The sequence below is a fragment of the Oryza glaberrima genome, chromosome 1 (assembly GCF_000147395.1).
Source record: "Oryza glaberrima chromosome 1, OglaRS2, whole genome shotgun sequence".
Taxonomy (NCBI): Eukaryota; Viridiplantae; Streptophyta; class Magnoliopsida; order Poales; family Poaceae; genus Oryza; species Oryza glaberrima.
Genome location: NC_068326.1, coordinates 14,871,116 through 14,898,683, shown reverse-complemented (window position 1 = coordinate 14,898,683; position 27,568 = coordinate 14,871,116). Strand labels below are relative to the sequence as shown.

General features: G+C 42.4%; 2 protein-coding genes and 1 pseudogene across 4 annotated transcripts; 1 reads left to right on the top strand and 2 right to left on the bottom strand.

Annotated features, from left to right (window-relative positions):
• Positions 1 to 12: 12 nt before the first annotated feature.
• LOC127760492 (uncharacterized) lies at positions 13 to 6,663 on the bottom strand. Of its 2 annotated transcripts, none has more exons than XM_052284758.1 (5): positions 5,972 to 6,096; positions 4,843 to 5,064; positions 3,981 to 4,061; positions 3,141 to 3,188; positions 13 to 194 (listed from the first exon to the last, which is right to left on the bottom strand). In XM_052284758.1, exons 2-5 carry the CDS (start codon positions 5,035 to 5,037, stop codon positions 30 to 32), a joined length of 489 nt encoding a protein of 162 aa, XP_052140718.1. In that variant the 5' UTR covers positions 5,038 to 5,064; positions 5,972 to 6,096; the 3' UTR covers positions 13 to 29. The 2 variants fall into 2 exon arrangements, with proteins under 2 accessions (XP_052140718.1, XP_052140719.1); XM_052284759.1 differs by lacking the exon at positions 13 to 194 and adding an exon at positions 1,448 to 2,379 and having other exon boundaries at positions 4,843 to 4,972; positions 5,972 to 6,663.
• LOC127760490 (berberine bridge enzyme-like Cyn d 4) lies at positions 175 to 1,524 on the top strand (annotated as a pseudogene).
• Positions 6,664 to 21,026: 14,363 nt separating the features above from the next.
• LOC127760429 (uncharacterized) lies at positions 21,027 to 26,237 on the bottom strand. Of its 2 annotated transcripts, XM_052284685.1 has the most exons (7): positions 25,951 to 26,237; positions 25,435 to 25,653; positions 24,902 to 24,988; positions 23,808 to 23,954; positions 22,938 to 22,964; positions 21,499 to 21,594; positions 21,027 to 21,383 (listed from the first exon to the last, which is right to left on the bottom strand). In XM_052284685.1, the coding sequence occupies exons 1-7, from the start codon at positions 26,212 to 26,214 to the stop codon at positions 21,183 to 21,185; spliced, it is 1,041 nt and encodes a 346-aa protein (XP_052140645.1). In that variant the 5' UTR covers positions 26,215 to 26,237; the 3' UTR covers positions 21,027 to 21,182. The 2 variants fall into 2 exon arrangements, with proteins under 2 accessions (XP_052140645.1, XP_052140646.1); XM_052284686.1 differs by lacking the exon at positions 22,938 to 22,964.
• Positions 26,238 to 27,568: the final 1,331 nt, after the last annotated feature.

Below are 27,568 nucleotides of genomic sequence, written 5' to 3'. Positions count from 1 at the left end.
GTATGGGAGTTTGTATGAGCATAATAGCGCTAAGGGCACTCACCGTGCGTATGCATATCTTGCAGGGAAGAGCATCTGATTTGTGAGAAAAAAAAATCAGTTGTCCGATTTGTACCAGTGTTCAAGTAGCCTGTAAACAGTGGTGAAGCCATCGAGGGTGCTGGGTTGGCATGGCACCCCAATGCCACCCCACCCTGGGTAATTAGCCACCAGTTTAGCATATAATGTCATGGGATTAGCTGCAAAATAAAGCAGCTAGCTAGCTGCCCAATATTTCTTCCTTAGATTACTTGTTTACATTATTAATTAAGAGAAAAATCTAATAAATGTCATTGACAAGCTGCCCAATAGTTCTTACTTAGATTACTTGTTTAAATTGATTAGTCAATTAAATTGGTGTAATATAGCGACCTTATTTTAAAATGGTATTTTTTAGATATATTCTACTGTTCATATAGACATATATGAACAGATAATGTGTGTTGAAAGACGTCCAAAACCACATCAAGAAACATCATATAATCCTTATAATTATAAAAGGTCATTGGACATATTAAATTTACTAGTTAGGTGCCCAAGCGTTGCAATGGGAAATATTTATATAAATTCATATATACTCTATCACTTGTCTCTCTCTCGCCCCCTCTATCTCGGGCCGTCGGCGCAGGTCAAGCGGCGGCGGCGGCGGGTGGTCGACGTCCGTGGCCAGACAACGTGGGTCGGCTCCGGCACGATGCTCGGCGAGGTGTACTACGCCATCGCCAACAAGACCTCCCGTCTCGGGTTCCCCGGAAGTGTCGGCCTGACGGTCGGCATCAGCGGGTACCTCAGCGGCGGTGGCTTTGACCTGATGCTGCGGAAGCACACGGCCTCGCCTCCGACCACGTCCTCGACGCCACCATGGTGGATACCAAGGGGAGGCTCCTCGACAGGGCCGCCATGGAGGAGGACCTCTTCTGGGCCATCCGAGGCGGAGGTGGCGGAAACTTCGGGATCGTCTTGTCCTGGAAGCTCCGGCTTGTCCCCATTCCGGCCACCGTCACGGTGTTCACCGTCCACCGCTCAAGAAACTAGTCTGCCACCAACCTCCTCATCAAGTGGCAGCGCGTGGCGCCGTCCCTTCCCAGTGACACCTTCCTCCGCGTCGTCGTGCCCCTGTACCTCGGCACACGCGCCGGCCTCGTTGCCGCCATGGCCGACACCTTCCCGGAGCTCAACATGACGGTGAGCGACTGCACCGAGATGACGTGGATCCAGTCCGTGCTCTACTTCGTGTTCTACAGCACGAGGAAGCCATCGGAGATGCTCCTGGACAGGGGCAACGGCATCGGAGATCCATCGGGGTCGTGGATGCGATTGGCGAGGTCGTCGTAGTGGTCGACCGAGCTGTTGTCAATGAAGAAGTCGACGCCATCGCCGCCGCCGCCTCGCTTCCTCCGCAGCCACGCTCTTCCGTTGTCGCCTCGCCTCCTCTGTCGTGCTTGCGGAGCCGACCTCGCCGCCGTAGCCTCGCCTCATCCCGAGCTCCGCCTCCAGCCTCCTCCCCCACCAGCCACCACCCTCATCCCGAGCGCCATCCCGACTAGTGGCAGAGGCGGAGGCGGCGGCTGGAGGCGGAGTTCGCCGCCGCCGCCTCTGCGTCCCGTGTGGTCGCTGCCTCCGTGTCCCTTGCCGCCGCTGCTCCCTCCCGGACCACAGCGCCGAACGCCTTCCTGCCGCCGCACCGTGCGTGCTGTCTTGAGTGTCGACATCTGCACCGCCGTCCTCACCGACCGCCCGTCCCTGCGCCATCCTCGCCGACCGCCCACGCCCACCGCCCATCCTTGCCGTGCGTGCTGCAAGAGAGAGAGAGAGGAAGAGCGAGAGAGGAGAGAGAGAGGAAGAGGGGAAGAAGAGTATGATAGGTGGGTCCCACATTTTTTTATTAAATAAATGCTGAATAGCTACTAAGTACATAGACTTTTCTATAAACTTAATTAAACTTTTAAGAAGTTTGACTGCAGAAAATCAAAACGACTTCTAATATGAAACGAAGAGAGTATTAATTTAAATCCATAGCTAACTGTAGTTTTTTTTTCCAGAGCACCATATTTACAATCTCAATTCACAATTAAATTTTACAAGCGTGTATAAAATATAGACAAACAAATTCTCCCCAGGTTTCCACACATGACAAAGAAGTTCACCCGATTGCATCACATTGTGCCAGTAATCAAATCACAGAAATCTAACAGTTCACACATCACACTCATATTGTACAGGACAAAAATGTGAACCGATTCCATCACACATCCAATCAATACCATTCAAAATCATAGTTAGTCAGTTAGTGGCCAAGTTCAGTTGGTGGAAGTCCACATAAAGATTCAAAGTGCAGACCTAGAAGGTGTATTAATCAGTGAACAACTGCTATAGTTACATCACAATATATCGCAGAAAGGTACAGAAAATTATTGGACAAGAGATTATATGAATAGATGCAAACATATTAATTCCATGAGAACAACTGTATTGCCAATACAGATTACTGAAACACCAATAGTAGCAGGAAGTTCCACATCCTATCTAATTTCAAAATATGGTATAAAATAATATTTGCAGATTTAAACAGAATTTCTGCCCAGAACATGAATCCCAGGGATATAAATCTGATTGTTCTAATTGGTCCTCTGTGACCCTTATACATGTGAACGCATATTTTTTTGCTTTCATCCCAAATCCTAGCTAAGATCTGTATCTAAAGAACAAGATGCACGGGCATATTACTACGTCGCTGACCAGGGGATCATCCTCCAAGTATATGACTTCAATAGTCCAAGATTTTTAATTTGTCACTTCTAAACCTTTGAGAGAAAAATAGCCCAGCAAACAACGGCACATTTTTGTGCTAATGCACTGTTATTTGAATGCAATTTTTTAAAAAGGAACTAAAGCATGGCTTGCTTAAAATAGGTCACATTTTATGAGCAAAATGATCACGTTTTAGAAAAAGAAAAAATAATCGGGCGTTTGTTAATAGTAAATCATTAAATTTCTCAAAAAAATTATATATTTGCAACAGGGCATAAGAAAGGAAGACATGGGCGAAATTAGCATGCAAAGAGTGCATCATTCGAGTCAATAACATGCACATGGCTAACCTGATTTTGTACTTGATGGTGTGGAGCCCCCAACAATCTTAACCATTTCTGAAAATAAATGAGATGATAGATCAAATATTATGAATTTGTGAAACAACCAACAGAAATATGCAGTGCACACGTTTCATTGATGACGAGGCTAGCATCTTATTATGCATCTGTTTGATAGATCAAAAATAGAGAGAAAATAGTGAACAAAGAAGAATATCAAACTACTCCCCAGGTTTCCTCACGTGACAAAATAGTTCAAACGATTGAATGGCATCTCATTGTTCCAATTGCTCCTCTATTTAAGTATCTTAAAAACAAGATGCAATGGAGTGAGACACTCAACTTTCGAGTCCTGATAGTACATCTCAAGAATTTTAGAACAATAGTAAAAGCTCGAAAATTCAGCAGTAAACTTTCAAGTGTACAGGGCATCTTTAGAAATTCATAGTGATGATAAAAACTCAGCATAGGAGCTTCATGTATTCTGGGCTTCAGATGCACAAGACTTCAAAGCTCCTATTTCTGTATACATGACAGGAGATCGACAGGCTTCCTACAGCTTAAATGCTAAATTATTAGTGTATAATTGGTGCCCTCATAGACCCATTGAGAAACCCTTCAAAGATGCCTGCATGTTGCCAATGCAGATTCAGAATGTTGACCTAAAAAGAGAGGTGTTATCCATTTGAGTTCAGAGTTTGTAATCGCACCAAGAGTCTTAAGACTGAAGCTAAGTTCATTCAAATGCTATATATATATGACATTCCCTAATCACTCAAGGCCAAGGACTTATTGTTCATGTTTAGATAGGAGTTTGAAGAGATCAATTAGCTAAAGGCACTTTCTTACGTATGTTTGCTGATTGCAAGAAGTGGCAGATCCGACAAAGAAGTAGCAGATCCTCCCAATCACTCTCCTAGTCTCCTTATCCTGCAAATCAAGACCATATCATTACTTCGTTAGTTGTGCAAGGACAACATTCCAGGTTCCTAAACTGACCATTCCAGGTTGCAAAGAAGACCATATCAGCAAGAATTTTTTTTCTTTTCAGCAACAGAGAATATGTCAGTACAGTTATTTATAGGACAGTCAGCAATGGTCCCAGGGGAATGGTTAATTAATCAAACTGAAGACGAAATGTGATAGCATCAAAATCTACACGCTATGCCATATCTGTTCCGCAAACAATAGATACGGTTGATCCTCTCCTAGCGATAGTGTATATGCAAACAGTGAAAGTATTCAGAGCATAGCAAAAGTCATCGAGCTAAGAACAGTACAGAGCTTAGCAAAAGTATTCACGAAACATCTGCTTGTAACACATGGATGGATCTTGACTGCAATTTAAGGCCAGTTCATGAACCAATCAAGCATTCCATGCATTAATTATATCTAGCTAAGGACCAGTCATGACACAAAGTATTTGTCACACACAATTAAGATGAGAGGGAAGAAATAGAATAATATTTATAGCCTTTCAATGTGAAGCCCAGTAATTTTCTGGCATCGTAGAATTAATAACTGATCTACATGGTACCCAAAATATATAATTGGACATGTCACAGGACACTGGATCAAAGGTCTACGTGAATCTAGATGTACTCAAAGAATATTGCAGAGACATACCCACAATGGAGATGAAGAAAAAAATATCACAAGATCAGAAGAGAGGAGGAAAATAAATAAGGATGGGAAAAATGCTGGGTTATACCGTGAAATGAGCAGATGGCAGTTGACTATGTTGTCCAAGCAGAGATGGGCGACGGTTGGTGAGGCGTTGTTGCAGGGTCGGGTCGGCCGGGTTCAACAGAGATGCACTCCCAAATTTTATAAGAACTTGACTAAGTAGAAAAATAACCGAAGTATCATTGGAGCAGTAAAGAATAAAAGAAATTATTCTTTGCATGATGAGAGCAAAAAGTCTGATTTTTATCTGCGACAACAGTTTAAATATACTGAAATAAGTAGCAATAACTTGAATGTCATGATCATTGTGAGACAAATTATGCAGATATATAAATTGTATAAATAATCAATTTGATTTGATTCATGAACATAAAGGAGGGCCTCTGAAACTGTTAGTTGCTGTATTTTTTTTAGGGAGAGTGAAACTGTTAATTGCTGTTATTGTTTTCCTGGAGCATCAATCAGTTCATGACTTGCGCTCCTTCATATTCAGTTTTATGCAAATTTGTACACACCAGGCAGACTCACTTTGAAGCAGTCCAATAAATTAACTTCTGCTACTCCTAAGTAATAAACTTAAAATAAACCATGATTAGCAATTTTACAGAAGTGAACAATGTTGGCCGATGTCTGAAGAAACTGACAAAATCCCATTGCTATTTTATTGTTCCAGTTAAGCGAAGAAGGTTGATGTGCCACTACTTCAGAGGATTCTTCACATAATTCACCAGGCAAGCATTATAGTGCTTCGGGGAAGATTGCACCACTCCAGACATTTTTTTTTTTAGAAAATGGGATAAACCCGGCCTCTACATCCGATCGGATGTACACAGCCAAACCACTCCAGATAATGAGCGATGGTACTCGATTATTGCAATTGTTTGACTGAAAAGTTAATTTGGGACCTCTGCTGTATATATTGGGCCAATGTATGATTTTCCACTAATTATGATATCTGATTCTCTACTATATTCAGCACCTTTATGATATACATGCTTCACTGGTAAAAAAAATTGAGCAGATTTTCATGTGGCAGAAGGGAGGGGGCCTAGCGGCGAGGCCTACCCCGGCAATGGACTGCGGGCCGAGTAATTAGGGTTGGGTAGAGAGAGAAGAGGGAGGGGGGGGGAGGTTGGGGTGAGGCAGGAGGGGACCTGTATCTATAGAGGGAGACTGTGGCGTCGAGGACGGAGGCGGAGGCGACGGATCGACCTCCGTGGCGATCGTGACCGGCGGAGGTGGCGCGGATTGGGGAGAGTGAGCCAAGAGCAGCGGGCATCGGTCTCCCGACGACGCGGAGGAGATCGGCGAAGCAGCCAACGGCGGCTGTTGGTCTCCCGGTGGCGCAGTCGTAGTTGTTCGGGCGGCGCGGAGCAGATCGACGAAGCAGCCGGCGAGCAGCGACGCGGGTGGGAGATATCGGCGGCGAGGCGCAACGGTGGCGGTCGAGGGCGGCGCGGGGCGCGGGTCTAGGGTTCGTCGGCAATTGAGGGCGGCGCGGGGCGCGGCGACGGCGGCGAGGAGGCGGCGCGGGTCGCAGCGTCGACGGTCGAGGGCGGCGCGCGACGCGGGACGCAGGGCGTGGGTCTAGGATTCGTCGGCGATCGAGGGCGGCGAGGAGGCAGCGGCGGTCGAGGGCGTCGAGGGGCGTCGGCGTTCGATGGCGGCGAGGAGGCGGCGGCGGTCGAGGGCGGTGGCGGTGGAGGGCGCGCGGGGCGTCGGCGGTCGAGGGCGGCGATGAGGGGGCGAGGAGGGTGCTTGGGGCAGCAGCAATGGAGGGCGCGCGGAGGAAGGGGCGACGGCGGCTAGGAGGCGGTGCGGTCGAGGGACGCGTGGGACGCGGGACTCGCGGGACGGGGCGCGGGTCGCGGGGCGTCGACGCTTTTTACCCTTTTTTCCGTTCCGGATCGCATGTATTTTTTTTTCCGTCGCTCTCGCCCCAATCATATCGACGTACGTTGGATCGTATGTTTGCTTTGGCATCACCATCACCGATCCAGAATTTATTTTTAAGTAGTAGAGATGCACAATTGCATATATTAGTATGATCTGAAAAGACTTGGTGAGTCCAAGCTTATGCGAATCTTAACCCATAGATTTTGTGTTCTTTCTCTGGTTGCTAATTATTGTGACATGATACCGACCTCACGTCCACGTCACGATCCTCTGACGTTGGGAAAACTACGTCAGAGGGCAGTAGCTCTTCGATCCACCGTCCCCCAAGCATCCAACGCTCCTGATGAATAGCGCAATGTGGTCCTCATTCGCAGCTGCTCTTGTTCGCTCGTGAGGGGGAAATATTGGCGACGCCGAGTGCCGCTACTTGCTCGCCCCCATCCACCGCGTCACCGGCTTCGCTCGCTCGCGAAGGGAAAAATGGGCGTCGCGGAGCCACTACTCACTCGCCACTGTCCACCGCGTCACTGGCTGCTACTCATCTCTCATCGCCATTCATCACGCTGTCGACTGCAGCGTCTCTCTTGCCACCGCTGTTTGGGCACCGCAGTCCGCCATCGTGCCCGGCCATGGCCACTCATGGCTGCTCTACAGATTGTAGGTTCATCAACATTTATGTGTGCGTCTGGGTTCTGCACCAGGCATGAAGCCGCCGTCGATTCGTTCCCTGTGTAGGTGTGTATCTCATCAACATCAATTGTGGAAACTTCACTTTCTTGCCGACCATGTTGAAGAGTGACTAGCATGGCGTGGTTGTTGGACCTCGCAGGCGGCGTCCTCGACGATGAGACCAAGCAGGCGGAGGCGTCACCTATGCCCTCGGTGGCGGCGGCGACGGCTGAATGGTCTTCTAGGCCGAAGATGGAGAACGGACTGGCGCTACGAACGGTAGGTGCCATCGGATGCGCTACGAACGGTGATCCCGCATTAGACGTCCCTCTGACGTAGAGGCTTCTACGTCAGAGGATCTCGTTCCCCACATCACTGTCCATCAAGCCATTAGCGAGTTCTCACGTCTCATAGTCAACACCCCCAAATCCAATCGCCAAATCCTGGCTTCACTGCCCGTAGGCATGCTACACTACAAACAGTGGACGTGCCATGCCACGACAGTGTGTCGCGGGCTAGCGGCAACTTGGCGATGCAATGATGGGCTTTTGGCTGCTCCCGTGGTCTGTGATATAACGCTCCACGAACATGCAAGCTCAAATTCAACTTCTACATCTCATAACAAAAAAACAAATTAACCGCAACTAGTTAATGTATATTCAGAGTCAAATTTGTTTTTTTCGTTGCGAGATGTACAAGTTAAATTTTTACATGCATGTTTGTGGAGTGATATATCACGTGTAAATATATCTTCTCAATTTTTTCATAGCCATTTAGATCCCACCCTAAAAATTTTGATATCACCTTAAAATTTTTCATCCTGTCACATCGAACGTTTGAACACATGCATGAAGTATTAAATATAGGCTTAAAAAATAACTAATTGCACAGATTACGACTAATTTGCGAGACAAATTTTTTAAGCCTAATTGCTCCATGATTTGACAATGTGGTGGTACAGTAAACATTTGCTAATGACGGATTAATTAGGCTTAATAAATTCGTCTTGCAGTTTATAGACAAAATATGTAATTTGTTTTGTTATTAGACTACGTTCCGTATATCCGATATGACACGCCAAGACTTTTCACCCTTGTTTCTAAACACCCCCTACATCCAAACAACGAGGATCAAAATCCACTTCCGGTCTGTGCACCGCGGCCGCGGCTCAGTTCATCGCCGTCCTGAGCGACAGCGCGGCCGCAGGCGACCTGTTCCTCGGCGCCGCCATGCACACGCGGTACGCCAAGTCACACCTCCCTTTCAGTGCTGTCAGCATGTGCCCACACTAGGAAAGTCGGTGAATGTTGGGAGTATTTTTACTCAATGAAGCACAAATATGGCATCGAACCTTGCGAAGAACACTACTCTTGCATGGTTGACGTACTTGCCCGTGCCAAGAACTTTGAGAAGGCTGAGGAGTTGACTAAAGAAATGCCTTTTAACCTTAGTTCAATTGGTTGGACTTCCTCGCTGAGTGCTTGCAGGACACATGGAATCATGGATCTTGGAGCAAGAGCAGCCAAAGAGATTCTCAATTTGACTCCTTACAGTGCATCAACACATGTGGTGCTCTCAAATATTTATGCCACTGTTGGCAAATGGGAGGAGGCTGCACAAATCCGGAAACTATTGAGAAATCGGGGAATTAGAAAGAAGCCTGGCTGCAACTGGATAGATCTTGGCAGAATAGTACATATTTTCGTTGCCAATGATGTCTCACATCCTAGGATCAAAGACGTGTACAAATTCTTGGAGGTGATGTCAGAGAAGATGAAGCTTGCAGGGTATGTTCCAGATGAGAGATGGGCCTTGGCAAAGGATCATGCTGCCGGAGGGGAGACAAGGCTAAGGCACCATAGCAAGAAGCTTGCACTAGCGTTTGGTTTGATTAATACAGTAGAAGGAGAACCTATACTTATGATGAAAAATCTAAGGACACGTGGAGACTGTCATAATGCCATCATAATCATCTCTGCCATAACTTTCAGACAGATTACTGTTAGAGATGCACATCGGTTCCATTGTTTCAGCGATGGAAGCTGTTCCTGTGGAGATTATTGGTGAGACAGAAAAGTTGACTCAAATTCATGAGAAAGATGAGATTCTGTTTTGTTTCAATGATTACATCGGATGACCATCATAGTTCTTCACCACACTAGACTGGAATATAGTCAATTTGGTCAAAGTAGCAGCAAGTATGTCAAACTTTCAGCTTCCCTGGAAACTTGAGTTGTCCCAATTGCTACTAAGATCCTCAGTAGAAAAGCCATTGAGCTATGAATATATCTGAAGCTAATGACTCAACTAGCTCACCTCACAACCCACCTTCATGGTATAAATCTTGTCATCTTATCTTGCATAATAGTTTTTACATGATGAAGCATTTGCTGCTCAATAAATTTTATACCACTATTGTTTTTCAGGGTTCTCTTTGGTTAAGATCATTAAGACATTGTACTACTTAGAAGGCTAGTAAGCTGTGATGATTAAAACAATATTCAATGGTAAAGATTACATGAAATTAACTCTTGTTGACAATAGAAAGATACTAAAATTAATTGTTTGCTAGATAATGCAAGTAAGATCACTTACTTGAAAAAGAAGGTGTTCCTGATGCTGCCACAGGTTCTCCAGCTTTCTTGTTTTAGTATATGAACACGAGTTTAGCAGACGTTGCATCCCTTCATCAGTGTAAGACTCCAACTTTTGAATTTGTAGATGCTTGATGCTTGTACTGATATTACGATTCCAATTCTTCACTAATTGATAGTAAGAGAGGAATTGATCTTTTCTCGATACACCACTAAAAGCAGTAATAATCTACTAACTAGTTAAGCTTTTTATTGCGGGGATACTAACATAGTTAAGCTAACAACCTTTAGTAAACAAATGGTCATAGTACTATCAGATTGTGCTCAGAAATTGTTCTGGAACTACAAATGATATGACTATGTGTCTAAAACCATAAAAATAGATTGCGCCTTGTGAAAAGCAGACTCAAGTGGGATGCTGATGCACACACTGACATGCCTATGGCTTTATAACACATTAAATAAGTGTAGTATTGTACCTCTGTTTTGTTACAAAAATGTGCTTGATCTATCACAAACTTTTGAAAATATTTTAGATTTAATCCAGAAATACAGAATGTAATGATGACAAATTCAACTGCTCTTATTTCGGAATTTGCAGCTATCCGGAGCTATCAACAAATGTATTGTAGATATCAATACTGAAAAGCAGGGCAAGCCTCAACCATAGGTAATGACAACATTTACTAGATTCAATGACTTTGTAACCATATCGCCGGTACAACTGGAAGTGAAATGAAAAAAAAATTATCGAACCTCTTACAGCCTGATAGGATAACATGTCATGTTAACATGAATGTCCATGTCTTGTCCTGGTTGACAGAATTATGAAAAGGTTTGTAAGAACTGAACTATATCAAGCCCACCATGGATAGCTAATAAAGATGACATGTTATTGTTAGTGATATGCCCTAGAGGCAATCATAGAGATGATTGTATCACATACTATGTTTATATATTTATCCGACATTGTTCCTTGAAATAGATAACTCCTTATTGGTTAATGAATATGTGATTCTTTCATGAGACTCTTTATGTTGTTTGTTACTATTTCTAAAGGATCCCTGATCAAATATCATATGTGGAACAAATATATTTATATGATCAGCACATGTATTAATTCATGATCATGTCTCATGGATCATGGTATAGAGATACCAAATTAATAATGTGGACACATGTTGGTGAACATGTTGTTGGATAGACCCAACATGAGACACTGCAAGAGCCATATGTGTTGTGTCATCAGTGATCTCATTGAGTGTTGGTGTTGAATCCTTAGACCTGAGATTATCATGGTTCTCAATATGTGTAGTAGCTTACTTAAGGACTGCTAAACGCTACTTCGTAATTGGATAGTTATAAAAGTAGTTTTCGGGTATGCTATGAAACATGTAGTGGGATATGAATAATCAAGATGGGATTTGCCCCTCTTATGGAGAGATATCTCTGGACCCCTCGATGTTGTAGATTATGGAAGTGCATGGCCATGCCAAAGGTGATTGAGGAGTCAATCATAAGTTATATAATCTATCAACAGGTTCGAGTGAATGATTGAGCTATTAGAGGATGGCACATATCTAGCCTTAAGCTTAATCGATATCGTGAGGCAAAGGGGTTCATACAAGTATACACTAGAGGTTCAACCGATATGATCTTTATGTATGCTCGATGGGTCAATACGTTCTGCTAGGAGCCGCTGTTGACGCGTGGACCGAAAAGGAGTTTTCGGGTTACAGCCAAGTATACATGAACCTACAGGGTCGCACACTTAATGAGCCGGAATAAGAGGATTGGATAGAGATACAATATGAGCTTAATTCGGATAGGGATCCGAATAGTAGTCCTACGGGCCTTGGAGGCCCGAGTGATGGATCCTATATATTCGTGAGGGGTGTGACCGGTGGAGGTATTGCATCACGTGAGAAACCCTAGCCGTCACTTCCCTACCCGAGCAAAACCCTAGCCGCGCGCGGGTGCTAGCACATCTGCACTTGGCGTTCCGTCCCTGTACGTGTGGATACTGGTAGAGGCGCCGCTGGTTTGCGGTGCTGATCGGCGTGGGAGTACGGCGAGGAGAACGCACGAGGAGGAGAAGGCCGAGCCGGTGCGATCGACTACTTCCTCTACATCGACGCGCGCTACTTCGCGAGAGTTCCTTCGACTTCTCAGCGTCTTCTTCCGCTGCACAGCGCGTCGAGTGGTAACGATCTATGATCTAATACTTGCATGGTTCCTGGTTTACGCGATAGAAAATTTTGATTTATGCTATCGTAGCCTACGCGTATCCCAACAGTGGTATCAGAGCCGCCTTGTATAGTTTATGATCTAGATCATTGCATATAATTGATATACGGATGTAGTAGATAAGATGTATTATGTTGTATATGAGTTCTTAGGTGATCGGAACATGAGATGAACCGATAGCCGCATGGGTTGATGAGATCAATCGGTATGTGTGTTGGTGACTTCACTGGAATGTCTAGTACTCACCAACGCCGAGCGTGAGTGTGTTCATCGGATAGTCCGATGTCCACTAGAACCGCACGCCAATGAGAAAAACGAGCCAATGAGATTGACTCGGTTTCGGCATAATTTGATTATGCCGTTAAGGTTTTCACCCGCGGGGGACGGCTCCCCCCTCGACCCCCCGCCCGCTAACCGGCTAGCGGGACCGCCGTGTGCGTTGCCCCTTAGATTTCGCTTGGGTTTTTTTATATCTATCTTACTTATTGCTGTTATATATTTGATATGACATGGTAGGATAGATTCCCTCAGAAAAATTAAGTAATTTATACTCTTCCAATAATTGCACCTATTACGGTTGTGATCATAAGTGATGGGTTTGCCATAGCAAAGTGTCACTTTTTATCATGATAAAATAGGATAGATATCGGACATCTATATGCGGAGATCATTGGTTTACTTGACAAGGTTATCAAAACAGTTTTGGACCTTGGGGCATAGGTTGGGTTGGACATGGAGATGTCACCCTAATAGCACAAGAGTCACATATGATGTGATTAGCAAGGTGTTGCTTACCTATTTTGATAGTTGTCTAGCTGTAATGCCAAAGCTCACTAGACACTAATAAAATGAGGATCTTGACTCACTATGTTACTAGAGGGAATTTTGTTTCACAATACATAGTGGGAGTATCTTTTGTTAAATTGTTTAATGAAAGGTTAAATGTAAACATGGTGCTGATTTTGCATGCATATATTTCTATTGTAGATCATGGCAGCTCCTGCACCATCCAATTTTAACTTGCGGTCTATTCTTGAGAAAGAGAAGTTGACTGGAACAAACTTCATGGATTGGTATCGCAACCTGAGAATTGTTCTCAGGCAAGAGCACAAAGAGTTTGTGCTTACACAGCCTTTTCTAGCTGACTTGCCCAACAATGCTCCTGCTGCTCAACGTAGGGAGCATGAAAGGCAATGCAATGAATACCTTGATATAAGCTGTCTCATGCTTGCTATTATGTCCCATGAGCTTCAAAGGCAATATGAGGCATTGGATGCTCATACGATAATCACGAGACTACGTAACATGTTTGAGGACCAAGCAAGAGCTGAGAGGTTTAATACCTCAAAGTCCTTGTTTGCGTGCAGGCTTGCAGAAGGTAATCCAGTGAGCCCACATGTGATCAAAATGATTGGTTACACCGAGAGTCTGGATAAGCTTGGCTTTCCCCTTAGCCGAGAGTTGGCTACTGATTTGATTCTCCAGTCGCTCCCTCCCAGTTTTGAGCCGTTCATAATGAATTTCAACATGAACAACCTGAACAGGACCTTGGCAGAATTGCATGGGATGCTAAAGACTGCCGAGGAAAGCATTAAGAAAAACTCCAACCATGTGATGGTTATGCATAAGTGCAAGCCCAACAATAAGAAAAGTGGTCAAAAGAGAAAGCTAAACTCTGATGAGATCACCAGTACTAGCAACTCTAAGACCAAGGTTCAAAAGACAGGGCCCGCTAAGGATGCAGAGTGCTTCTTTTGCAAGGAGACAGGTCATTGGAAGAGAAACTGTAAGAAATACCTAGAGCAGCTCAAGCAGAAGCAGCAGGATGGAAAGAGTTCCACCTCAGATATTAATGTTATAGAAATTAATCTTGCTACTTCCTCTACTGATTCTTGGGTATTTGATACCGGGTCAGTTGCTCACATATGCAAATCGTTGCAGGGGCTGAAAAGAAGTAGGAGCTTAGCAAGAGGCGAAGTGGACATTCGCGTGGGCAATGGAGCAAGAGTTGCTGCTATTGCGGTCGGCACTATGCCATTATCTTTACCGTCAGGATTAGTTTTGGAATTAAATAATTGTTATTGCATTCTAGCTTTGTGTAAGAACGTTATCTCTGCTTCTTGTTTGCAAGCAGAGGGTTATGGTTTTAGATCTGTGGACAATGGTTGTTCAGTCTATTATAATGACATTTTCTATTTCCATGCACCCATGATGAATGGCTTATACATTGTGAATCTTGATGGATGTTCAGTCTATAACATTAATGCAAAAAGGCAACGTCCTAATGATTTGAATCCCACTTTTATTTGGCGTTGTCGCTTGGGTCATATAAATGAGAAACACATGGAGAAGCTTCATAGAGATGGACTTCTACACTCGTTTGATTTTGAATCATTTGAGACATGCGAATCTTGTTTACTTGGCAAAATGACAAAGGCACCTTTCACGGGTCAAAGTGAAAGGACAAGTGAACTATTGAAACTAGTACATACTGATGTATGTGGACCAATGAGCTCAACTGCCAGAGGTGGTTTTGGGTACTTCATTACCTTTACCGATGACTTTAGTAGATATGGTTATGTCTACTTAATGAGGTATAAGTCTGAGTCCTTTGAAAAGTTCAAGGAATTTCAGAATGAGGTACAAAATCATTTGGGCAAGACAATCAAGTATATACAATCTGATCGTGGTGGAGAGTACTTGAGCCTTGAATTTGGCAATCATCTAAAGGAGTGTGGAATTGTTCCACAACTCACTTCGCCAGGAACGCCTCAGTGGAATGGGGTGTCTGAACGAAGGAATCATACTTTGTTGGACATGGTGCGATCAATGATGAGCCAAACTGATCTGCCGCTAAGCTTTTGGGGTTACGCTCTAGAGACAGCTGCGTTCACACTAAACAGGGTTCCATCAAAATCAGTGGATAAGACACCATATGAAATATGGACAGGGAAGCGTCCCAGTTTGTCTTTCCTAAAGATTTGGGGCTGTGAGGTCTATGTAAAACGTTTGCAATCGGACAAACTCACAACTAAATCAGATAAATGCTTCTTTTTGGGGTATCCTAAGGAAACGAAAGGATATTATTTTTATAATCGGGAAGAGGGCAAAGTGTTTGTCGCCCGACACGGTGTTTTCTTGGAAAAAGAGTTTATTTCAAGAAAGGATAGTGGGAGCATGGTGCGACTTGAAGAAATTCAGGAAACACCGGAAAACGCTTCAACGTCCACACAACCACAAGCTGAGCAAGATGTTGTTCAACAGGTTGAACAAGCTGTTGTTGAACTAGTTGTGGAAGCACCGGCTTCACGAAGGTCCGAAAGAATACGGCGTACACCTGCGAGGTATGCGTTGTTAACTACAGGACAATGTGATATATTGTTGTTAGACAATGATGAACCAACTATCTATGAGGAAGCAATGGTGGGACCAGACTCTGAGAAATGGCTTGGAGCCATGAAATCCGAAATAGAATCCATGCATGTCAATCAAGTTTGGAACTTGGTTGATCCACCTGATGGTGTAAAAGCCATTGAGTGCAAATGGGTCTTTAAGAAAAAGACAGATGTAGATGGAAATGTTCACATCTACAAGGCACGATTGGTGGTGAAAGGTTTCAGACAAATTCAAGGTGTTGATTATGATGAAACTTTCTCACTAGTCGCCATGCTAAAATCTATTCGGATTGTTTTAGCGATTGCTGCCTATTTCGATTATGAGATATGGCAAATGGATGTCAAAACAGCTTTCCTCAATGGAAATCTCGATGAGGATGTGTACATGACACAACCCAAGGGTTTTGTTGATCCACAATCAGCTAAAAAGATATGCAAATTGCAGAAATCCATTTATGGGTTGAAGCAAGCATCTCGGAGTTCGAATATTCATTTTGACGAAGTAGTCAAGGCGTTGGGCTTTGTCAAAAACGAATAAGAGCCTTGTGTATACAAGAAGATTAGTGGGAGCGCACTGGTGTTTCTAATCCTATATGTAGATGACATATTATTGATTGGGAATGATATTCCTATGCTTGAATCCGTTAAGACATCGTTGAAAAATAGTTTTTCAATGAAGGACTTAGGGGAAGCAACATATATTCTGGGCATAAGGATCTATAGAGATAGATCAAAGAGGCTAATTGGATTAAGCCAGAGTACATACATTGACAAGGTGTTGAAGAGGTTCAACATGCAAGATTCTAAGAAAGGTTTCTTACCGATGTCACATGGCATTAATCTTGGCAAGAATCAGTGTCCTCAAACGACTGATGAGCGAAACAAGATGAGTGTGATTCCATATGCCTCGGCAATCGGATCCATCATGTATGCTATGCTATGTACACGTCCAAATGTTTCATATGCACTTAGTGTAACAAGCCGATACCAATCAGATCTAGGTGAGAGTCACTGGATAGCTATAAAGAATATCCTGAAGTACTTGAGAAGAACTAAGGATATGTTCCTAGTCTGTGGAGGACAGGAAGAGCTCGTTGTAAATGGTTACACTGACGCAAGCTTCCAAATCGACAAAGATGATTTTAGATCGCAGTCTGGATTTGTGTTCTGCCTAAATGGAGGCGCTGTGAGTTGGAAGAGTTCCAAGGAAGATACAGTGGCTGATTCTACAACAGAAGCCGAATACATTGCCGCTTCTGAAGCAGCAAAGGAGGCTGTTTGGATAAACAAATTCGTTTCTCAACTAGGTGTGATGACTAGTGCTTCTAGCCCTATGGACCTCTATTGCGATAATAGTGGTGCCATTGCGCAAGCCAAGGAGCCTAGATCACATCAAAAGTCCAAACACATTTTACGGCGGTATCACCTCATTCACGAGATAGTGGGTAGAGGAGATGTGAAGATATGCAAAATACATACGGATTTGAATGTTGCAGATCCGTTGACAAAGCCACTCTCTCAGCCTAAGCATGAGGCACACACTAGGAAAATAAGTATAAGATATGTTCATGATTGACTCTAGTGCAAGTGGGAGACTGTTAGTGATATGCCCTAGAGGCAATCATAGAGATGATTGTATCACATACTATGTTTATATATTTATCCGACAATGTTCCTTGAAATAGATAACTCCTTATTGGTTAATGAATATGTGATTCTTTCATGAGACTCTTTATGTTGTTTGTAACTATTTCTAAAGGATCCCTGATCAAATATCATATGTGGAACAAATATGTTTATATGATCAGCACATGTATTAATTCATGATCATGTCTCATGGATCATGGTATAGAGATACCAAATTAATAATGTGGACACATGTTGGTGAACATGTTGTTGGATAGACCCAACATGAGACACTGCAAGAGCCATATGTGTTGTGTCATCAGTGATCTCATTAAGTGTTGGTGTTGAATCCTTAGACCTGAGATTATCATAGTTCTCAACATGTGTAGTAGCTTACTTAAGGACTGCTAAACGCTACTTCGTAATTGGATAGTTATAAAAGTAGTTTTCGGGTATGCTATGAAACATGTAGTGGGATATGAATAATCAAGATGGGATTTGCCCCTCTTATGGAGAGATATCTCTGGACCCCTCGATGTTGTAGATTATGGAAGTGCATGGCCATGCCAAAGGTGATTGAGGAGTCAATCATAAGTTATATAATCTATCAACAGGTTCGAGTGAATGATTGAGATATTAGAGGATGGCACATATCTAGCCTTGAGCTTAATCGATATCGTGAGGCAAAAGGGTTCATACAAGTGTAGACTAGAGGTTCAGCCGATATGATCTTTATGTATGCCCGATGGGTCAATACGTTCTGCTAGGAGCCGCTGTTGACGCATGGACCGAAAAGGAGTTTTCGGGTTACAGCCAAGTATACATGAACCTACAGGGTCGCACACTTAATGGGCCGGAATAAGGGGATTGTACAGAGATCCAATATGAGCTTAATTCGGATAGGGATCCGAATAGTAGTCCTACGGGCCTTGGAGGCCCGAGTGATGGATCCTATATATTCGTGAGGGGTGTGACCGGTGGAAGTATTGCATCACGCGAGAAACCCTAGCCGTCACTTCCCTATCCGAGCAAAACCCTAGCCGCGCGCGGGTGCTAGCACATCTGCACTTGGCGTTCCGTCCCTGTACGTGTGGATACTGGTAGAGGCACCGCTGGTTTGCGGTGCTGATCGGTGTGGGAGTACGGCGATGAGAACGCACGAGGAGGAGAAGGCCGAGCCGGTGCGATCGACTACTTCCTCTACATCGACGCGCGCTACTTCACGAGAGTTCCTTCGACTTCTCAGCATCTTCTTCCGCTGCACAGCGCGTCGAGTGGTAACGATCTATGATCTAATACTTACATGGTTCCTGGTTTACGCGATAGAAAATTTTGATTTATGGTATTGTAGCCTACGCGTGTCCCAATAGTTATAGTATTGAATCTTTAATTAGCTAATATATTCTGCATATGGTATTTATAAATTGAAGCCATCATAATTTTGATTATCACATATTTAAGAATGTTTTGCAAATCTTATACTGGAAAGAACAATAAACTGCTGCAATCAATGTAATGTCAATCATGATACTTTTCTGAAAATTAGTTTGGAATATCTACCATTTTCCTAATTCTGAGTCTGAGGGTATTGTTTTAGTACAAACAACTCTAAATTATACAAAAGATTTTTCGATATGATTACTGCAAACTGAAAATGATTGTAAGATGCATAAAATGAAATGCTGCTGCCATAGCTGCCCTTATTCCTCAATACCTGAAGCAATTATAAATATTTTTTTTCTTCGTTTAAGATATTTTTTAGATGATTTGTGCTAATAACACGCGCGCGCGCGCGCATGCTTTTTTGTTTTTGAAAAATAGGCTCACTTGAGATCATAACAAGATACTTAGGAGAGAATTTTTAGATTCTAACTCAATCTACAACAGGAACCAACAAGAAAAAGACTTTATGAAATGAGCTAAAAGTTGAGAACGTAGCAAAAGAGTTCTTATTAAGGCCGCGTTCGTCCTCAACACGGAAAACGGAGCAGCGATTAGCACGTGATTAATTAAGTATTTGCTAATTATTTTTTAAAAATGGATTAATATGATTTTTTAAGTAACTTTGATATAGAAACTTTTTGAAAAAAACTCACTGTTAACCGTTTGAAAAGCGTGCGTGCGGAAAACGAGGAGGTAGGAACATGTCCTACCGAACGCAGCCAAGTGATCTTCATGTCTCCCTCCACATGTAAATATAATTTAGGTCTTGAAATTTTGCAGTTCATCTACTAAGTATACTTTCCTGAGAACCTTTCGACACAGGTTTTCGTGTCAACACCTTGTTTGATCTCCTCTGTGGATCCAGTGGTGTGGAGGGCGGCGGCGGCGGATGCGGCGATGGGGAAGGTTGTGGCGACGGATCCAGAGGCGGGGAACTCGGCTGCGGGCCGACCGTGCGTCGTCGCGCTTCTCCGCCCGCCCGACCGCGATGGTGGCCGTGCTCGCCCTCCTCTCCACCGGCCTCTCCCTCTCCCTCTCCCGCACGGACCTCGCCGCCGTCGTCGTCACCGAGCCGCGGCTGCTCTGCGCGAAGGCCGACCATGCGTCGTCGTGCTTCTCCGCCCGCCCGACCGCGATGGTGGTCGTGCTCGCCCTCCTCTCCACCGGCCTCTCCCTCTCCCTCTCCCGCGCGGACCTTGCCGCCGTCGTCGTCGCCGAGCCGCGGCTGCTCTGCGCGAAGGCTGACACCATCGCCGCCAGCGCTCGGTTGGGTCATCCCGTCCGTCGTTGTCGCCGAGCCCACCGCCGCCGATGTCGCCTGAGCCCGCTGTCGCCTGAGCCGTCTACCGCCGCCGTCGCCGAGCCCCCCCGCAGCCGCTCATCAACGCCATCAAGGAGGCCGGCGGCGACCACGTCCGGAGGTGAGGGCAGAGGCGGCGTCGGCCATGGTTGTTGCAAACGGTGTTGTCGGTGGTTGCAAATGGCGCTCATCCCATCCCTCCCTCGTTCCTTGAACCAAACAAAAAACTGGGATCGTCCTATTCTACAAACCAAACACCCGAATGGAATCATCCCAATCCTCAAATCAGGGATGGTTTCATCCCATCCCACCTAGTCCCAGAACCAAACACACGCTTAGTCTTGATTGTCTAATACGAGTAGAGATTGGCTACGGTGCCAGCTTCTCTGTGCTCCAGTGGATAGTGATTACCAAGGACATCCAAGAACTTGTTAATAATGATTAGAAAAAAAAAAACTTCAACTGAACTTCAGCGTGAGAAACGTGCAGGGAAAAAGAGATCATCGTTTGTATATACTCCCGTTGATGGTGTATTTTGCAACAGGAGATTTGCCTGACCAAATTGATGAACACCGTCGATGCAACAGGAGCTCCCATTAATGTCGTTGGAGTATAGCACCCATCAGAAGAGAAACATGTATGTATGGTAGCTACTACTTCCGTCCCTAAATATAATAACTTCTGGCTTATCTGAGGAGTATGTACAAATACATAGCTAAAAATTACTATATTTTAGATCGGATGTAGTATCTGAGTTATTTTTAGACCTATGGTACATCTCTGCTCTAAGCCATGCTGTGGAACACAATTCTGACTAACTCTCTAGAGACTAGAGAATTAAAATCATGGCAGTTATGCATCCAGCCAGCGAACCTATCCTTTCCCTCCCCCCTTCATGTCTTTCCGTAAAATCAGAAAATACAAATTGTTCAGACAAACGGTACTTTTTTCATTACCTTCATAGCAAAAACATAAAAAACAGTATATATCATCAAGCATCCACCATAAAATATCATTATCCCACCTCCGGAACGTAGACTTAAACGTTTAATATATGAAACTGAATAAAAACCATGATTTTGACATGTATTTCCTGCTAACAGACTAAATACAAAGCCCAAGTTAAAAGGTACAGTCCATTGTGAAAGTTTGTACATATGTGATCTATATGTTCCATCATCTTTATAGTCACTAACTAAATATCCTCAGAGTTTATATTCTCTTCTATGACCCCGATGCAAGATCCAACTGACTTCCCAGAGGACATTGCCTCCGCGAGCTGTGATCTGGCCTTTTTATGGCGACGCAGTGCAAGTACAGTATTCAGCACAGCCCATCTCACCTGTGAATCAGCTTTCTTCTGGGTGAAACCTAGACCTTTGAGCAATCCATCTAGCTGTAATTGCAAAAAAAAAAAAAAAAAAAAAAGGACGCATAAAATAAACAATGTTGATGTGGTTCCACAATGGCTATCAAAATTCAGAGTCTGTCGACTACCCATGCCTACATACTTGCCCAATGTCAGCTAGTCCTCCTTCAGCATATCCATACAAAAGATACTCTGTTGCTACTCCAGCCAAGGCAATGCATGAGAACTTGTTCAACATCTGCCATTAGATCCAACGTATAGTCAACTGTTCATCACAAACATCATCACAAAAAGAAAAAAATCCAGACTTAACACCAACACCGAATGCTATGGTGCAAATGTTCTCATTTGAATATTAAGTTACAATGTTATAATAGTTGCTCCCTTCGTTTTATACTATAAGACGCTTTGACTTTTCAAAGTCAAACTTCTATAAGTTTGACTATGACTATGTTATACACAAATGTAACAAATCTTATAACACTAAATTAGTTTCATTAAATCTAACATTAAATATATTTTGATAGTTTGTTTGGTTGGTGTTGCAAATGTTGATACGTTATTCTATAAATTTGATCAAATTTAAAGAAGTTTGACTAAGAAAAAAAAATCAAAACATCTTATAATATGAAACAAAGGGAGTAATATGCATACAACTATGCAAAAGGGAGCTTTCAAAAAGGGAATGATCAATTATTGACAAAGTACCCCATTTTATGAAGCATATAGTCTTCTCTAATTTCAAAACGTAAGATGTGTGCAAATTTATTGACGTTAACATTCTTTCCCCCCACTTTACTCCATCCCATCTAACCTGCGTTTATATGTAATGCTTTTCTTGTTCAATTTCCAGTTTTCAAGATATTTAAATTGTTGAATAATAAGGATAACGTAAATTCGTAAATTCTCCTCCCTTTCTCTTGGTTCCATTCACTCCTTAATCAATGGATCTACACATAATACGCCTTATGTATTAAATGGATGATGGAAATTTCTTGGGGGCTACTGGGAGGCCTAAGGCCTTGAAATTTCTCCTGAATCAATAAAGACTGTTTTATTTCGATGTTACTTTCATTATTCAACACTAAATGGAAAAAATCATGTCGAATTTGAATTAAAGTAAATATATTTTTATCAGAATATGCTTTACGGACTCTTTTTGAGTTCTGACATTGTTCATGTATGCAAACAGAAATGCACATTAGTCCAGCAGCATCTTCATTTTGTTATTTTAGAGATATAAGACTAGATTACACTGTTATATATTCCTTTCCATAACTATGTAAGAATGGGGTTGTGCATACTTTTATAAATGAATAAATGGGTCCTAGTTCTAAACTTCAGCTCTAATCCTTCCATGGCCAGCTATTCTAGATGTGTTTCTCCCTCAATTAGTGCACTCTTCCACCTAGCACCGTTCTACCAAAAGTCGCCGCTGTCTGACCTACTTCCGACAAGTGTTTACCCCCAAGATAATCCAAGGATTATCACCAACCAACAATAGGTCTTGAAGCTGAACGAATCACATCTCAGTCTATTTTACATGCTTTATACAAGATAATGTTGATTAGAAACCCTTACCGTGGCAGATAGTTTGCCTGAATTGACCTGGGTATAAAAGATAATTATTAGCCTAGTCCGCATATAACATGCAATATTTTTTTTTTTTGGAAAAAAGGTGTAGAACAATAACAATATAAAATGCACACTACATTTATTTTGCGATCACATAATGGCAATACTTTTTAAACCATAACATATGAATGGCATTGCATGATTATTGCATTCCTTTTTAATATGATGAACTGAACTGGTGGGCATTATACTATAAATAATTACTGTAACATAAGCATCATGAAGGATTCAAACATCAAGACACACTTCAAGTTTTATCTTCTCAACTCTTTGTTTTAACCAGGAAGAAATGGCATAAAACAGAAGTCATGTACTCATGTTAAGCTGAATGCCTGCTCAGAAATTTATATCAGAACAGCCGTTCACCATATGCTTAAAGATGTGTTATGTTGATACAGTTCATCCACTTTTTCGTGTTCAATAGATTATTAACTGCGTCATAAAAATGCAATAACAATAACATTTCATCCTTTATTATGGGCAAAAGAGAATGGAGAAAAAAGGATAGGTAATGCTGGTTCTTATCAGTACACTGCTTTCAGACTGTGACTCTGGTTTTGCTAGAATAGCTAATATCTCTAACAATTACCCTTCACCATTTTGTACATCCATGACAAACTAGTCGATAGAGGGGTTGTCTGAAGAAAGCCTTTGACCAGAGTAACAGCAACAGCGAGTCACAAGATTGTGCATCATACACTTCACAAATCTAGAGGATAGAAACAGGGCATCTCGAAACTTAAAGGTTACAGACAATAAGATATCATCATTTTCCAAAATAGTGGTGGTAAAAATGGAGGTGATAAGAAAACTAACCTCTTGAAGGAACTCAAAGTCAACAAAAGCTGTCCCAGCTTGCACATTCAGTGAGCCCTTTTTTATGAATGTATCTAAACTTGTGATAGTGTATCCTTTGGGAAGGACCCCAAGCAAATATGCTATCAAGAAGTGGCCAGCTTCGTGCTTCAAAATTTTACATAAAAGGATGTTAGCTTAGATTATGTAAAATAAACCACAACGTCAGCATTCAATAGGTTGGAATTTTTCATTTTTTCTGCCATATTTCAAGCTGTTGTTTTGAAGATATTCAACCGCCTTATTGCTGGAAGTAAGCTATTTGGATGTGTTCCTTCACCATTTGGTCCAAATACCCATGTTACTTTTTACAATGTTGATCACTATGAGTTTTTTTTATGATAAAATATGAAATGAAGGGGGGAAAAGAACTGCTACTTCAGCCGCTAATCACTTTGCCAAAGCTTGATCTAACAACGAAAGCTGCGCAATGTACTCATAGTAAAACATTTCCCCATACATATCTATGTTATACCAGGCATCAAAGCCTGTGAAGCAGACTTATAGAGGCAACAGTTAGTTTTCCTTAAAATTATGCCAGCCATGTTGGCTCTGCAACCAAGTAAATTATTGGGAATGATCATGTTTATCCCTTCAGACTTAACACCCATTTAATGCACCAATTTACAAATATATTCTAATGTGGACTTCCCGAGTTTTTAGTATAAACTCACCAACATAAATAGATTATACTAAGAACTGTTGATAAGAAATTAATCAGATCATCAAACTGACACACTTATTAATCGTTGTAATCCTGGTAGATTTTTCTCTCTGAACCACAATTCCAAAATTTGAACCCTCATACCTCTGACAGCAAAACAACATAAACTAGAGATGCCATAATTAACTGTGACTATATTGTACACTAATAAATTAAAAAATTGTATCCAACAGTGGTAAAGGAACAAAGTGGGTAAACATTTATATTTTATCATTTATGAACTTGGGTTCATGGCGAATTATCTTTAATCAATTAGAAGAAAGCATTGTCAAATTTTCTAAACTCACACAACTTAAGCTCATGAAAATAAGAATGGATGACATATATATACCTGAATAACTCTATTACGATACTTCTGGCTAAGATTGTGACCAATTGTATCAAGAATCAAGTTTCTCACTCCACCACCGAAATATACCTAGAAAGCTGTAGTTGTGTAAGATCAAGAAACAGTGGGTTGTCTGATGGTCATGACATGGGACAAATGATAAGATGACATTAATAGACAATTAATTTTTTGGGTACATGAAATGAGCTCAAGGAAAAAAATGAATTAGAGTTCTAAGAAGTGTATGCAAGTAATACTAAGATTTTTCAGTTAGAGATTATAGAAAAGCTCAAGATCATCGATTGAAAGCACATTACTGTATGAATGGAACAATATGTTAGACTTCATATTTCCACAGTTACAGATGATTAAATACTCCTTGAATAAATTAGCAATGGAGATTTTTTAACCATAACATGGAATTGAATAAATCAGTAGATCAACAGCTACAAGTCATAAAGTCGATGATCTAAAAGGCCATATAATGATGAAAATTTATTTAGATGATTGGAAAGAATCATTATGCTGTAACTAACCAAATCCACCGACCACAGAGATAGTAGACCCAAAAACAGAAACAGAACTTGGAGTTGAGAAAGCTCAAATGCAGCTGATACAGAGAGCCCTCCTAGAACTGCAGCAATTTGGAGATTTCTCTCAATTGATCCCAAAGTCAGATCAACAGGAGATAGGAAAGCAGAAGTATCGATCCCATTTAACTTCAGCTCATCCAATGTATAAAGTCTTTGAGGTACCTGATATAGATTTCAGTAGAAAAAAAAATGACTACCAAGATCAAAATGTAGAGAAAAGGAAAAGGCTAAAGCTTCATTTTATTTAGGAAAAATTATGAATAGCATTAGTTGAAATCAGCACTAAATATATCCTATCGCCCTCTCGGCTCATGAATTCTTTGCCAAATCAGTTTAAGATGCACATAAAAATGCTCCAATCTAAGAACGAAAGCAGAGCGGGTGAATGCATCATCATCACAGCTGCTAATAATCGCGAGACATCATCAGGACAAATATTACATGACAACAAAAGCCAACCTGCCTCGCCGCGCCAAAGAACCGGAGCCCGCCATCCGCCCCCTGCGAGCCGCGCACGAGGGACAGCGCGGCCTCGTCGTTCCCCTTCCGCAGCTCCTCGTCCACCTGCTCGAGAACCGCCCTCAGCCGCGCCGCCGGCTCTGAGGAGGTATTCGCGGCGCGGGCAGGCGGCAGCAGTCGCAGCCTGACGGCGGCCGCGACGCCGCCGGCGGGGGGCGGCTCGGTGAAGCAGTAGCAGCAGGGCGCCCTTCCCAGCCTCATCATCTTTAACACGTGGAGGCCGAAGAACTGAGGCTGGTAAAATAAACCGAGCAGCCAAACATTATCCAAACCAAATACTTCTACGTAGAAAGATCAAAAAAAAAAAACTACGTAGAAAAAATCGATTGGCCGCTTATGTGGGAATGACACATCCTCGCAATGGACAGGGATTTCTCGAAAAACAAATTCCTTACAGCATAAATGGATATTTAAGAGTAAGATTAGAGCAGCCTTTTTAATCACCGACTTTATAATAGAATAAATTAAAAATAAATAAGTTTATATAATCTAATATGATCGTGATGCTTACGATAATTTTGTTCGAAGAGTATTATACTCCTCGAGGCAACTCACCATTTTTTATATTTTTAGACTAAGCATTTCTTATTTATGCTGCCATATTTGTCATAAATAAAAAATAGATTTCTATTTTTTATAAAAAAACATGGTACAAATGCAAGTGCCCTCAACGCATGCACACCCACCCCTATGAACGTACACACGCACATTCTACTTGGAGGAGTACCTCCTAATAACTGGGTTAGTATATCTTGAGATTGACGAAGTCGCATATTCTACCAGAAGGAGTACCTCCGAATGACTAGGCAAGTATCTTGAGATTGACGAAGTCATCCGAATGACTAGACAAGTATCTTGAGATTGACGAAGTCATTTGGTATATCTTGAGATTGACGAAGTCGCACATTCTACCAGAAGGAGTACCTCCGAATGATTAGGCAAGTATCTTGAGATTGACGAAGTCATCCGAATGACTAGGCAAGTATCTTGAGATTGACTTAGGCAAGTATCTTGAGATTGACGAAGTCATCCGAATGACTAGGCAAGTATCTTGAGATTGACGAAGTCATCATAGGTGTCTCGCTGCCAACATGTATGTTGCCTACCCCAAAAAAATAATTAGCCGTAAATGTGAGCACCATATCAAATGTAGGATTTGAACTTGGATGGACTAGCTCCATTACAAAGAATCTAACCAATTGAGCTACGCTTACTTTTTAAAAAAGATTTCTTTGACTGGCTCCATTATAAAAACCTAATCAATTGAGCTATGCTCACTTTGAAAAACTGGTTATTTGTAAATGTTAGACATTACTACATTTTAATTATATAAAAGTGCTATAAATATGTACTGTAATAGGTATTTTCATCAAAATAACATCGAATCAACAGTTTAGAGCTCTCCAAGAGCCCTGTCAAATATTGGTCTATTTCGTACCGAGGCAAAATATTGATCTTCATTTTGCCTATTTCGCAAGATCAAAAAATAAAGTGAACCCTCTTTGTTTCAACAGTCATTCAACCTCCCACTCTCCAATTTCTTGGGTCCCACTTGTTA

Coding starts and splice junctions, on each gene's coding strand:
- LOC127760492 (XM_052284758.1), bottom strand. CDS start 5,037: ATGCAAAGAATAATTTCTTTTATTCTTTACTGCTCCAATGATACTTCG. Junction 4,062..4,842: donor TGCCATCTGCTCATTTCACG/GTATAACCCAGC, acceptor CTTGATTTGCAG/GATAAGGAGACTAGGAGAGT. Junction 195..3,140: donor ACCATCAAGTACAAAATCAG/GTTAGCCATGTG, acceptor CTAATTACCCAG/GGTGGGGTGGCATTGGGGTG.
- LOC127760429 (XM_052284685.1), bottom strand. CDS start 26,214: ATGATGAGGCTGGGAAGGGCGCCCTGCTGCTACTGCTTCACCGAGCCG. Junction 22,965..23,807: donor ACTTTGAGTTCCTTCAAGAG/GTTAGTTTTCTT, acceptor TTTTATACCCAG/GTCAATTCAGGCAAACTATC. Junction 21,384..21,498: donor GACTAGCTGACATTGGGCAA/GTATGTAGGCAT, acceptor TTGCAATTACAG/CTAGATGGATTGCTCAAAGG.